Here is a 14232-nt window from a genome sequence, read left to right as displayed (position 1 = left end):
CCCCCGTGTCACAGATGCAAGTCAGGAAGGTGACGGGATTTGCTCCAGGCCCTCCAGCTGCTTAGGACACGTCCCAGACTGGAAAGTGGGCTCCGAGTTCACGGCCTGTGCTCTTTGCCTCAACCCCTCTGTTGCCTCTGCCCTTTGGGGCAGAGTGGGGTGGGCAGGCAAGGCCTTTCTTCCTGGAGCAGTGGCGGTGTGAGGGCCCCGGACAGAAGCAAACAAGATCCACTTGCAGGATGGAGGGGGTGCTCTTCCAGGGTTCTGCGGGGAGCAGATCAACAGTGCCCCGCAGGACATGCTGGGCTGTGGAAGGGGCCGCACATGCCAGGTGGAGCTGCCAGTGGTGGCCACAATGAGTGCAGGCAGGGGAGCCACAGGGCAGGCCCGGGGTGACCTGGGGCTGGGTGGGGTGGGCATTCTGGGTAGGAGGACAGGCCTTGGAGGAACTCACTAGGAAGGGGCAGGAGTGCTTCACAGCCAGGCTCTGCCTCCTCCCCAAGCAGGAGGCCTTGGTGGGATCAGGAGCCAACGGGCTTGGCAGTTTGGAGAAGTCCACTTGCCGGATCTCAAAGGCAGCTGGCCTGGGATTGGTGGGCAGGATGGCTGCAGACTTGGGCCTGGCTGGCAGGCCACCTGGGGAGTCCATGCGAAGAGGAGGGCTGCTCTTCTGGTTGGAGGGAAGGTGGGCGGGGGGCGGGGGAGCTGAATGACCTCTGGCAGTCCCTCCAATCACCTGGACTGTCTGGCTTTTTCCCAGATTAAAGAGCTGAGGGTAAGTGTCTGGCAGCTCGATGAGTCAGACTGGGAGGCTGCCTCCTTCACCCCATCAGCCCGCCCAGGGTGGAGACAGGGTACGGGTTTGGCCAATCTCCCCGCAGATGTCCCCTCCACACCCTGAGGTCTGAGGGGAGCGCGGGGGCTGAGTGAACTGGTTTGTTTGGCCAGGTCCCCTGCGAGTGTCTGAGCGTGTGTGGGCGTGTGCGGCAGGCGCACACATCACCCATTGTAAAAGATCAGTGTTTTCATGGGTGAGTAGTAATTACTGGGTAATGCTTTAAAACCTTTCCTGAAGGAGCGCAAACCTGTTTTTTTCTAAAGTCAGGAGTACATTAAAAGGATTACCATGTAGATTTGATTTTTAGATAACACTAAAATGGATCCCAAATGGACTTCAGCAAAGGGATGCTATCTCCTTAATGGAAAGTGCATGGCCCGAGGCTCAGCTCCCAGAGCCAGGCAGGGGAGGGAGGGGGGAGAGGTGTCTGCAGGGCCGGCTGACAGGCTGGGTGGGGGCTGGGGAGGCAGGGTACCCAGGGAGAGCCTGGACCCTCTAGGGAGCAGGGACCCATTGGTAACTCCTCAGAGCCTCCTTACCTTTCCAGTTTTTTCAAGTCTTGCGGACTAACCCAGGGAGTAAAAGCACAGCATGGGTGCTCCATAAAGAAGGGAGGGACCAGTCAGACTTCTCCCAGGACCTCGGCCTTTCCAGGCAGAGAAAGTTCAAGGCCCCCAGATGTTCTGAGACCTCCACCACCAGGCTGGCCCTGGTGTTCTGTCTCAGTGCACTTCTGGCAGAAACCACACGGCTTCTTAAGACTTCAGGCCCAGGAAGCAGAGTTCAGCACCCTAGAGCAGGATGCCCAAGCTTTACCAAGAACCTGCCGCGTGCCAGGCCCAGTCTGGGCACAGGTAGGAGGTGGGGGACCTGGGCAAGCTTGTTTCTCCTGCCTCCCTGGGTCCGCTAGGTACCAGCCTGGTCTGGGGATGGACTTGCCAGCTAGTGCGATAGTTTATAGCCCTGTGGCTCAGTGGCCAGGCATTCTGCCCAGGATCCAAGCCAGAGGGAGATGGAGAGGGCAGATGCTCCTAGTGCTGAGATCCCCCATCATTTTGGGGTATAACTTAGTGGGCCAGGTGCATCGCCTGAGATGGGTGGATATACCAGGCCTCACCCACTCCTACCCCTTGCCAGTGAGAGCACAGCTGAAGAGCTCTGGCTACTGAGGAGGGGTCAGGGAAGCAAGGGGAGATCAGCCTCAGCGTCTATCCTAGAGGCCTGGCCTGAGATTTTCCAAGTTGGTGGCTATGCTGGCTGGGTGCTCCCTCTACAAGCCCTGGAGAGAAATCATCCCACCAGAAACCCCCCAAATCTTCCCACATCTTAACCCCTCCCCCACTTGGCCACACCTGGTTCCTCCCTGTATGTGGGCCAGGTCTTGAAAGAAGCCCTTCCCGCCCGCCTTAGTTCTCAGGGGTGCCTGGTCCCCAGCTGGCCTCCAGGGCTCCTCAGAGCTGTGACCGGGCTGAACCCTCTCAGAAGAGACGCAGGCAGGCCGGGGACAGAGTTGTCCTGAGCCCCATCACTCTCTCAGACCAATTAACCTTTAGAGCTGCACTAAGGAAATCAGGCAGCGAACTTCCCAGCAACAACAGCCCTGCGGGGACTGGAGGAGGGCGGGCAGAGAGAGCCCACAGCAGCCTGTAACACCGCCTCCCTGCCCTCACCTGGCCTGCTGCCCCTTGGCCCAAGGGCCACCCCCTCTCAGAAAGGCGTCTGAGGAGGCAATGAGGCTGAGAGAGCACAGGAGGAGGGCAGGGTCCCCAGGCGCCAGCTTAACTGGTGCCCTACGCTAGCCCCTGGGGCTGCCTGAGCCTCAGTTTCCTCATCCAAAGAAGGAGACCATTTGCTCAGAATCACTCCGAAGGCCCATCGGACCGCCTCCCTGTGGATTTGAGACTGAGGCCCCTTGTGGTTCTCCTCGGAAGCTTGAGGAAGGGTCACACCAAGGAAGCAGCTCAGACAGTGATGGCGAACCTATGACACGCGTGTCAGAGGTGACACGCGAACTCTTTTCTTTTTTTGGTTGATTTTTCTTTGTTAAATGGCATTTAAATATATAAAACAAATATCAAAAATATAAGTCTTTGTTTTACTATGGTTGCAAATACAAAAAAAATTTCTATATGTGACACAGCACCAGAGTTAAGTTAGGGTTTTTCAGAATGCTGACACGCCGAGCTCAAAAGGTTCGCCATCACTGAGCTCAGACAATGGACTGGGGGTAGTGGGTGTGTGTGTGTGTGGGGGGGGGGGGGTGCCAGGTGATAGGATTTGAACCCAAAGCCCTGGAGAATACAGGGCGAGGATGGGGCCAAGAGCAGAGGGCAGAGGGCAGGAGCTGATTGGAGAGCCAGAAAGGCAGGAAAGCAGGGGCTGTTCTCTCCAGAGTCAACCCCTCCATCCACCCGAGCCTGGTCAGGGAGGGAACACCCACTCCCACCACCTTCACGAGTGCTCACAGGCACCTCCACTCCCCCCAGGTGGGAGCTCTGAGACTCCCTGCTCTCCCCACCAAGCCTGGTCTGCACCACCCTCAAGCCTCAGGGCTCCACGGGGATGTCCAAGCTCCCGGATGACACCTGACATCTGTCCCCATCTCCTCGGCGGTTCCTCCCTGTGGTCACTCCTCGTGCCCGCGTGCATGGGGTGTGAGTGATGCACACACCTGCCTGCCGTGCATCACCGTCCTCTGGTGAATGCCAGGCTTAGATCCCAGCCCCTCGTACTTGAACTTTTCTTGTACGTTGAGAAGCTCGGTGAGCCCCGGGAGGGGGCCAGTGGCTCCAAGATGCTTATCCTGGTGGGAAGAGCAGGGATCCAAAGGCTGGGAGCCTCCCCTCCCTCGGGCCAGGGCAGAAGTCTGAATAACTGCAAGCATTGCCGAGGAGAGCTTCCTGCACACACCTGCGTGAGCTCCAGAGTCCTGCTCCCTCCTGGGACTGTCACAGGGCATCTTATATTCTTGACGCCTCCGTGGCTCTGCATGAATAAGCCAAGAGGCTGTAGCCTGACTTTGGGGGTTAAAACGGATAAACGCACAAGCTGTATGAGGGAGTCTCGAGAGGGCAGGAAGGACTGGGGGTTGTAGTGGACCCCATGCTCTTTATGAGGTTCCATCCTTGGGGCTGCAGGAAGAGCCAATGGGATGGTGGCTGCATGAGGGGGGCTTTGGGCCTCCGGTAGCTCGGGCTGCAGAGGGGGCAGCAGTTGCATGGGGCGGAACAATCAGGGGCCAGGCCTCAGGCCATGTGTGTGCCCTGCGGCAGAGCAGATGTGGGCTCCCCAGTGCTGCCTGGAGCTTCCGGACGGACCTTCACAGGGGAGGGGAACAGACTGTGCCACGCAGCCCAAAGGACAGGACCCGAGGCCAGGGAGGAGGTTGCCGGGGAGAAAGCAAGGGCTCCTGGGAACCCCATCCTGGAGGGGCACAGCAGAGAGAAGCAGAGGCTCCCATTCTCAGAGAGCACAGAGCCGCAGGGCCCACCCGTGTCCATCTGTCTCTTGTCTGTCCGTTCGCAGGCGTGCCGATGCTGTCCGTCCAGCCCAAAGGCAAGCAGAAGGGCTGCGCCGGCTGCAACCGCAAGATCAAGGACCGCTACCTGTTGAAGGCTCTGGACAAGTACTGGCACGAGGACTGCCTCAAGTGCGCCTGCTGTGACTGCCGCCTGGGCGAGGTGGGCTCCACCCTCTACACCAAGGCCAACCTCATCCTGTGCCGCCGAGACTACCTGAGGTGGGCCGCCTCCCACCGCCTGGCCCTTCTGCTCAGAGAGCCCCTGGCTGTGGACCCAGCACCCAGAGTGCACAGCCTGAGTGTGTGCTCAGCCCCGACTGTCCGGCCCCTGCCCTGCCCCCGACCTGCCCGCGGAGCCCCCATGGCAGGGCCACGCCTTTAACTCCTGGGACTCAGTGGCCAGCACAGGTTCCGGGCAGGCATCTGTAACCACAGGCACCTGAGCTGAGCTTCCCGTGGGCACCAGCCTGTCCCTGCCCTGCCTTTGTCAGGTGCTTCTGACCCCCTGTCCCTGGATCTGGGAGGGGCTGCCTCAGAGGGGCTCCCAGGAGCAGGTGGGAAAGCTCTGAAGGCTCTGGGCCCTCCTTCCCACCTCTCCCCAGGGCCCAGCTCCCCCCACTTTTCCAGAAGGGCCCTGGGATTAGACGCCTGGATGCCTGGGGAGCAGGGCAGACAGCCAGGCCCTGGGAGAAGGACTGCTCATGTCAAAGCTGAAAGACCTGGGTTTGAACTAGCCCCGAGCCTCAGTCTACCCCTCTGTGGAGTGGTGAAAAGGATAACTTCCTGCTTTGCATTCATCTGAGCTCTAACTCCCCCTCCCCCACAGCCTGCATCCTATTCCCTGGGACTGCCTCCCCCAATTAACCCTCCCTTAGGCCGTCTATGACATCAGCAAGGCTGGAAGGAGGCCACAGAGCCAGGGCCTTGGCGGAGACCCAGCATCTGCATTTGGCTCTCACACAGGCTCTGGGTGGTGGCGGGGCCTTGTGGGGAAGAAAGGCCCATCTCATTAATTAATAGGTCGGGGCAAGGGATTCTTGGGGCTCCCTCTGCTCAGGTATGGACGTGGTGAGGGGTGGGCGTATCAGCGGAGGCTCCCTGCTTCCCCAAAGAGCCTAAGATTTACCTGCTTGCAGCTTCCCTTTTAACTTCTGCCTTTTGCAGGAGTTTGTTGCTGTTTGTTGGTTTTTTAAGTGATGCAATAAACCAGGACCCGTGACTCAGTGTTCCTGGTGGGGCTGGAAGAGAGAGGCTGAGGCCGGGAGGAGAGGTGAAGGAAGGGATGCTCCTGGGACTCACCCCCCAAGGACCTGGATACAGTGTCCCACTCTGGAGGTTTAGGACATCACCTGGTTGAGAGGAGATGACAGACCATCCGATGAGTCCGCGGAACCTGGAGAGGATGGGCCACAGGGCAGGTTGGGCTTGTCAGAGAGCTGAAGCACCCACAAGCATTCTGGGCCCTGCCAGCTCCTGGAGCCTGGAGGTGTTTCCCTGGGTGCTGGCAGAGGCCGGGAATGACTGTGGGGCCAGGTAGGCCAGTGGGCCAGAGTAGGGAGTGCGGCTTTCCTTGAGCTTTTCAGCCCCGGAAAAATGGCTCTCCAGAGCCTGCCCCCTCTACAGCCTTATTGGACTGGTGGCAAGAATGGCCCCTCGTGGCAGGCAGATGCTGTGGCCCAGCCTTTGTCTGCCTTAATCTGAGCCACCACGCAGCTCGGACTGATGAATAATGGAGCCAAGCTCGTCTGCAGACGCCTGAGCTTGAGCTGGACAAATCAGGGATTAGAGGGGCCTCCTGCCTGCCCCTTGCCTCACGTGGGGCTTTCTCTGCCAGTGTGCAGGGAAGAAGCTAAGAGAAGCCTGGCTGGCTCAGACCCTTGAAACATCCAGTCGGGGATTAGCCTGCGTGGAGGCTGTGAGCTCCCTGTCCCTGGAACTTGGCAGGCAGCAGCTACGAGAAGGGTTGTCTGCCTCAAAGTGGCATTGTGCCACAGGTCCTCAGCGCTTCCTTTTGATGTCTATCCTGTTGTAGAAACATCTTTGGACAGGATAGGATCATCTAGTCCATCATCCCCTTTTAAAGAGGGATGGACTGAGGCCCAGGGAAAGGAAAAGGGACTTAGGCAAGTCACATAGTTGAGTTGGTAGCTGAAAAAGACCCCCTCGAAGGGTAGTTGGCAAGGTTAAATGGGTTGATCTTTGTAGAGCCCTTAGGACAGTGCCTGGTACATAGTAAACACTATATAGGTGTTCACTACATGAGTTGCAACTGAGCATTTGCAAAAGTTTTCACAACAAGCCTGTGAAGGTTGTATTTCAGTCCCTATTGCACAGTTGAAATAAATGAGGCTCAGAGAGACTGGGTGTCCTGCCTGAGGACACACAGCCTGTGATTGGCCAGCTACCTCTAACTCCTGGCTTGTGTGAATCTAAAGTCTGCTCAGGGTCCAGCCCAGTATTCCGGTGACACCAGGGGCTTGAGGGACCCCAGTGGGAACCTGGGAGGAGGCCTTGCCAGCCCAGCCCAGGGATGGGCAGTGTTAGCTGACCCTTGAGCCCCTACACCTCCATCCCTCAGTTGATGTGCCAGTTTCTCTGAAACCTCATCTGTTAGTAAAAGTTAGGGACACAGGGGGGGCCATGGGTGGAGGCAATTGCCCTGCCACCCTCTCCCGAGCTCCCTGGCCGGCTCCTGAGCACCTGCACCCTTCCCTCTGCAGGCTGTTCGGCACCACGGGAAACTGCGCTGCCTGCAGCAAGCTGATCCCAGCCTTCGAGATGGTGATGCGGGCCCGGGACAATGTGTATCACCTCGACTGCTTCGCCTGCCAGCTCTGCAACCAGAGGTGAGTGCTAGATGGGTAGAAAGTCCAACACACTCACTAGACCCCAGGTGACTCCTGCCAGAACAGACCAGAAGCTGTGGAGGCCTGCATGCAGATGTGGGTCCCGTGTGTGCATGTGGCTGCATGTGCACGCTGTCCTGAGTACTAGCATGTGTGTACATATGTGTGTTTTATATATGCCTAAGCCCTGTAGTCAAATGTGTGCGTTCCCACACTGTGTGCACATGCACTGTGTGTGCATACCTCTTTCTCCTTTCCATCTCTACCTCTGTCCTCTCGGGGTCTTTTCCTGTTTCTTTGTTCTGTCTGTGTGACCTTAGTGGATGGGAGCATGTGTGGGCTTACTGTGTATGCACAGGGTGCCATGTGCATGTGTGGTTTTAAATATACATGTCCACGTGGGCATATGCATGTTTTTCTAGGTGTCCATAATCAAATGGGGGTATGTGTGTACTCTGTGCGTGGTGAGTAGGCATGTGCAGGAAAAGACCCATTTTAAATGTGCATGTACAAGGGTTCTGTACACATGCCCTGTGCCCTTAGTGTGTGCCATGTGCATGTATGTTCTAGTGAGAAGGGGTTCCCAGGCCCGGAGGGCGAAATCTCTTTAGGGAACAGCCCTTCCTTGTGGACCCCTCTTCTGTGATTCTGGTTCCCTCCCAGCCTCCTCTCTGGTCTTTTCGCCCCAGTCCTGTGGGAGACCTCAGGGACCTATGGGGCTAGCGCCCTCCTGGCTGGGGGGCTCTGAAGGAGGCCCCTTTCTCAGGAGCCCCTAGACAGGAAGGAGCACATTCCCAGAGGACTAGGTCCTGAGGGACCTGTAGGGAACACTGGCCTGGGGCTCTGCCAGACCCACTGCTAGGAGGGCTCGGTGACGTTGCAGCGCCACCTGGTGGTTAGACTGGGATCTGCTGGGACCCTGGGGTCCCACTGACAGCTCAGCCACCTTGGGGACATCTTTGAGGGAAGGGCTGAATCCTCCAGGACTTAAGGAAGACTGGATGAAGAGAGGGAAAGGCAGAGCCCTCCTTGGTAGGGCGCATGGTGGAACAGGGTCCCCTCCTCCTGGACAGATGCTCCAGGAAACCCACAGGTTCTGTTTAGAGAGAGTGCCTTTCACTGACCATCCTCTTAAATTGGGAAGAGAACAGAGGGGCGGGAAAATTAACCATTTACCCCTTTTCCTTCCCATCTCTGACTCTGTCCTCTCTGGGTCTTTTCCTGTTTCTTTGTTCTCCTCTCTCTTTCTCCCTCTCTGGGGCAGGGGTAGCTTATTCCCATCCCTTCCCACTCACCCCAGCCCTCCATGGGGATCTGACTGGAAGGCCTGTGGCCCAGGCTTGTCTGCCTGTCCCACCCCCCAGGCTGCAGGGCCTGGCGGAGGGCCGGGCTAACCCACGGACTTTAGGGTGTGCCCTCTGGAAAGTTCAAGGAGCAAGCCCCCCAGGACCTCATGTCCCATGGTCCACTCCAGCCGAGCTGGGCTCTCTGGGGCCAGAGCCCTCCTGAGCTCTGTCTGGGGGCCCCCGCTGCCCTCTGGGACCCTTCCATGACCTGTCTCTCCTGCTTGGATTTTCCAGATTTTGTGTGGGAGACAAATTCTTCCTGAAGAACAACATGATCTTGTGTCAGATGGACTATGAGGAGGGGCAGCTCAATGGCACCTTTGACTCGCAGGTTCAGTAATGCCCGGCGCCTGGCCTCCGGCCCATCTGTCCGTCTGCCCGCCTGCCCACCGCCCGGCCGGCCAACCGCTCTCCCGCCGATTAGAACGCCTCCGTCCTCCACGGGAAGGACGGCCCTCCCTCCGCCGTTGCCCGTCTGTGTGTGACCCTCCTGGGGCCAGGCTGGGCCTGTACAGTCTGTCTTCTGTATATAAATGGGAACATTTATTTTATGAGAAATGTAATGCGATTTTATTACTGGCGTGGATTAAACTTATGAATGTTTCCGGGGAGGTTACTCTGCATTGATCACATGACTGACACAGACCTGGGCCCCCTCCCTGCTGCTTGACAGTGGGGGTGCTTTTGGGGGTGGAGGGACATGGAGCAGGGCATGGGGTTCTCCAGGTAGGTTTTAGGGGGGGAAAGCTGGAGGGAGGGGGCAACCCCAAGCACCCCAGAGGTGGGAACTGGGGTGTCCCCTTCCCCTGGCAGAGCATGTACCCTGATTCTCAGCAGACCCCCAAGATGAAGAGGAACAAGATGAAACCCTTTCTTCCCTGGGTTCCTCTGTTATATCAGTCCACTGAGACCCCCCTCTCTCTGCCCAGAGAGCAACCTAGCTCTGACCTCCTCCATAGTGGGACCCCAGTCCAGAGCCCCCTACACGGAGTACCACCCTGAAACCCCTCTTTGCTTTCAGAGTGATGGGCAGCGGTTGCTGTCTCCTCCCTGCAGCTGGGCCTGACCTGGGGCCCAGCCCCCTGCCTTTCTGGGTGACCGAGAACAGTCCTGCTCCCCTGTAACGCAGCCCGCGCAGCTGGGGGCTTTCGTTCACTCAGTCGGCAAACCTTAATCCACTGTCTCAGCCCCGCGCCTTAAGCACCAGACCTGAGGATGAATCATGAATCGGACACAGTCCGTGCCCTTGAAGAGGAGAGAGAAAGCCGGGAGAACAAACAGCGCATCACGGTGAGGATGAACACTGCAGGGGGACCTGGGACAGGCCAGTTCCCTCCAGTGCACACAGGACCACTGGTGACAACTCCAGAGTCAGGGACAGATCAGCCAGCGGACACCCAGTCCGACACAAGTGCTGGCAGGAGAGAGGGACACACAAGAGGTGGGTGTGTAGGCAGAGATAGGCTGGGACAGACTGGCAAGTGGACAGGCACTGAACTCAGGCCAGACAATAGCCTGGCAGGCAGACACCCGGGGTGTTTTCTGTCCACCTGCTGAGCCAGGCTCACCCAGGGCAACAGGCATGCTGTCTTGTCTTGGCTGCAGCCACAGCACCCAGCACAGAGCCTAGAACTGGAAAAACATCCTAGAGCAGTATTTAAGGCAGGGGGCGGGGGGCTCCTGGGGTCCAACCTGACCGGGAAGGCTGTATGGACAGCCCCCCACCATCAGGCCACTTGCTGTCCTTCCCCAGGGACTTTTTATCCTGGCCACAGACAGAGCCCAGGGCTGAGGGAGCCGGCCCACTGCTTCAACTGCCTGACCCTGGGCAGGGAACCGGCTGCTGGGGTGGGCAGGCCTGGGCCTCCTGTCACCCTGACTTCAGGCTGCTCTCCGGGCTCTGATGGGCTAGGTCTCTAAGTTGTAGTTTTGTGGCCTGTGGCCTACTCCACGGGAAGAGATTGCTAGGGCCAAAGATCTTGGGGGCTCCCCCTCCTGTGAAGGAACTGCATCCATGTGTGTGAGAGAGAAGAGAGCCAGGGAGCCAGGCAGCCTGGCTGCTGTGGCTATCATGTGCCACGAGGCTGGTGAAACTGGGGAGCGATCTGACGAGATGGTGGATGAGTTTGGGGGCTGGAGCCCTGAATATGAGATTTTTCTTGCTCAACATGAAAAGGCAAGTTCTCTTCCTGGGTTGTAGCAGAGCCCCCAATGCCAGACCCTTCCTGGGCCCTTAGGTCTCAGGTGGCTGTGCCCACCCCAAGGTTCCCAACTACTAACTTCAGAGTTTGCTGCAGATAAAGTTGTAACACAAGTTAATTACATGGTTATCGAAAGAACGGAGCCACTCAAATGCAGTTTCTGGGCAATTACAATTGTTTCCAACAGAGTTACCATATTGCAGCCATGAAATAACATGTCATTTTGTAGTAATTATGTAATTAACTTGTCTCACCACTCTAGGTTGCACAACAATTAATTCACTCACAATGAGATAGACTCAAAGTCAGGCAGCCAGGCTTTGAAAGCCCCCAAGAGCAGAGCTGGCCTTTGAAAAGGACCCCAGCCCCACTCTCCACCCCAGACCTCACCACAGGGTTTCCCAGCTCAGCCTGGCCAGGAACACACCTGGTCCAGCACCAGGGGCCCACGTATTGCCATTTCACGGTCCTCATCCAGGAAACGGACGGTCTGTTTCCCAGGGCAGCCAGGAGGCTGAGGTCTACACTGTGAAGCGCTGTGCTCACCATCCTGAGGCCCTAAGTAGAAGAGCCTTCATCCAGAAGTCTCACCACAGCCCAGAGCTGTCCCCACACAGGCCTGCCTGTGCAGGTATGGAACCAGTAGGGGGCAGGGGAGGCAGCAGAGAGGAGGCCAAGCTCTCTCTGTAGCAGGACAATGGAGGTAGGGTTGGAATGGTTACTAGAGGCCAGGGAATGTGCACCTGGAGAGGATTTGCAACCCCCAGAGGGAACCCAGGGAAAGCCTGACACCGCACCCCCCCCCCCCCGCCCAAGCCCCCTAAGACACTGCATAGGAGAAACTTGGTTAAGTATAGGGCATGAATGGTCCTGGCTGGGGCTGCAGCCCATCACAGAGGGTTGGGGTACAGGGGAGCAAGGGAGCACTGAACATGAACCATTAGCGTCTGCAACAGCTCAACCCTCAGCCCAGGCGTGAGGGAGGTGGGATGTAGATGGACCTTTTCCCCAACCAGCCCATGGGCCCCTCTCTCCCCTCCTGCCCTCCGTGGCGGCCTGGTGTCAGAGACACCCTAACAGGGGGCCTGAGACCCATGTAATATGACCCCGGCCATGCCCCCACTCCTGGGACTGAAGCTGGACCCCGTAGTCTGTGTTTGGAAGAAGTTTGATTCTGGTCTTGACGTTGCTGCAGGGCCCATCGTGGACTCTCACCTGGGTCCTCTCTTCTCCTGGGTCTGGTCCTAGAATCCATGCCCAACATCTGGAGCCACTCAGAGGCCATGGCAGAATCCACGTGACCTTCTAGCCTGAGAAACCTCTTCTCTGCATGGAGACAATTGCCCCCTCTCTTAAAGCTATCGGAGGTAATTGTGGCCCGACTCACTGAATCTGGTGCCGGGTGACGCCCAGCACCTCCCACCTGGGAATGCTGCCATCAGGTGAGGGGAGGTTCAGGAAGGATGCTCTGCGGCTGTGACTGGGCATCACCTTTGGTGAAAATTCCTGAGAGATTGCTGGCGGTCTATAAGTTGACATTTAGATTACCTCCAAAACAGTAATTGCCTAAAAATGAGTGAATAAAGATAGGCTGATATGAAGACGAGTTAGTCCAGAAAAAACACACACCACACTAGGTCAAGCTTTATTCATCATGGGAAAATAACCAGGTAAACCAAACACACACACACATGTGTGCACGTGCAAGCACACACATGCGCAGACACGTGTGCACGCACGCGCGCACACACACACACTCACATGTGCAGCTAAACCCCAGAAAGGAGTTCATCAGAACCTCATGAGCAAACCTCACCTCTGTGCCTGGGCCTGGGGCAGACTTTCACCTGCCTTAGCCCAGCGAGGCTGGGGGCCCCCTGCGCCGCCCCAGGCGTGAGCTTGAGGGTGCCCCAGATCTCTTGGATGCTTGGTACCTTCAGGTTAGACTGTTCGTGAGCTCCCTCCGATTAGTACCATCTTTGTCACCCCATAACAGCCTCCCACCACAAGTCTGCCCCATGTGTCACCACTCTGCCCCTGCCGCCATGTTGACCCCCCAACGGGCTCCAGTGGTCTCCAGCACTCACCACCTCCTCTAAGCTCCAGTGTGTGTATTGTAAGCTTCGCATCAAACTTTTTCCACCCCGTGGTTTCTCCCTCTCACCACCTTCACCCTCTTTGTGGAGCAGGGAACATCCTTGCTAGGCTCTGTGGACCTGGGTCAGACCTTGTCACCCTTCCTAGGGGCTCAGGCTGTACCTGGTAAGGGAAACACCATTGCTGCTCAGAGCACCCAACTGGGGTGCGGGCAGAGGCAAGAGGTCCTTTGCTATGAAACTGCCGTGGGGGCTGCCTTGGCCCTGATTCTCTGAGCCCAAGATAAACAGCCCAGTTCCCAGACCCCAGTCCCCACTGGCACTGTGTGTGGCCTTTTCAGGGAAACTGTGAGCCCTCAGGGGCTCAGGAGCCCTTTGGGGTGGGGCCTGCACCCCCTGATCCCCTGCCTTCTCCAGGGGCACAACCAGATTCCAGGGAGGAGCTGGTGCGGGCCCCTCGGGGAGCGGATTTGTGGACCCTGCCTCCTGGGTCTGCTCTGTGAGCAGAGCAGGAGCCCTGCGGGCTGCCCACATTCTGGCCGGCGCAGTTTTGTCTTCCAGAGTCTGAAGGTGTTAAGGGACTGAGGCAGTTCCTGGGCCAAATGCCTTATTCTGATGGGTTTCCCTGCAGCTCCTGGATAACATAGGGGCTCCCCACACTGGGGTCGGAGGGCTCCTCAGAATGACCCAGTCTCCCCTTCTCCTGCCTTCCTCCCCACCTGCCAGATCAGAGTTGGAGAAGCACCCTTACCTGAGATAAAGAGTCAGAGAGAGAGGAGAGCAAGTGGAGAGAGGGAAGGGAGGGAAGGAGGATGAGGAAATGGGGGAAAAGGGCCAAGGAGGGGGAGAGAGGGAGACAGATGGGAAGAGATGAGACAGAGCAGGAGAGGAGAGAAAGAGAGAGAATGGACAAAGGGTCTGGGAAGAACCTTTTAGCCGCAGGGAAGGTGCGGGGCAAGGGCCGCCGTGGCAGCAAAGGGCAGTGTGGCATGGTGGTGGCATGTGGCCCAGGGGCCAGGTTACGTGGGCCCAGATCACAGCTCCTCCGCTTGGCAGCTGCACCCATGAGTGTCCTCATCTGTACAAGGGGATGCGGTCAGTGCCTGCTTCTCAGGGCTCCCCGCACACTGATCACAGGTGCTCTGGCTCGTGGTGAACACGGGACGTGCACTCCATACACCCACACCAGGTCACTGGGCCTGAGGCCTGGGCCCCTCCCACAGGGCTTCCGCAGCAGCCTCACCCCTCAGCTGCCCCTGGGCGTTGGTGTGTGCTCTCTGTAAAGGGCACAGCATGCTGGCACCAGCAGGGGACAAACCAAGTGGGCTTTCATACATAAAAACACATCTAACCTGTTTAAGCCTCTCTGTGACGACTAGAGAGCT

General features: G+C 57.8%; 1 protein-coding gene across 1 annotated transcript in view; it reads left to right on the top strand.

Annotated features, from left to right (window-relative positions):
- LMO1 (LIM domain only 1) overlaps window positions 1-9159 on the top strand; it is a 36651-nt gene extending 27492 nt beyond the window's left edge. The window contains exons 3-5 of the mRNA XM_059711118.1: window positions 4364-4577; window positions 7079-7204; window positions 8785-9159. Coding sequence (XP_059567101.1) covers window positions 4364-4577; window positions 7079-7204; window positions 8785-8890 — 446 coding nt within the window. The 3' untranslated portion in view covers window positions 8891-9159. The remainder of the gene's footprint in view (window positions 1-4363; window positions 4578-7078; window positions 7205-8784) is intronic.
- Window positions 9160-14232: the final 5073 nt, after the last annotated feature.

This window comes from Myotis daubentonii, chromosome 9, assembly GCF_963259705.1.
Source record: "Myotis daubentonii chromosome 9, mMyoDau2.1, whole genome shotgun sequence".
Classification (NCBI taxonomy): Eukaryota; Metazoa; Chordata; class Mammalia; order Chiroptera; family Vespertilionidae; genus Myotis; species Myotis daubentonii.
The sequence above is the reverse complement of the archived record's forward strand: the minus strand, read 5'-3'. Positions and strand labels throughout refer to the sequence as shown.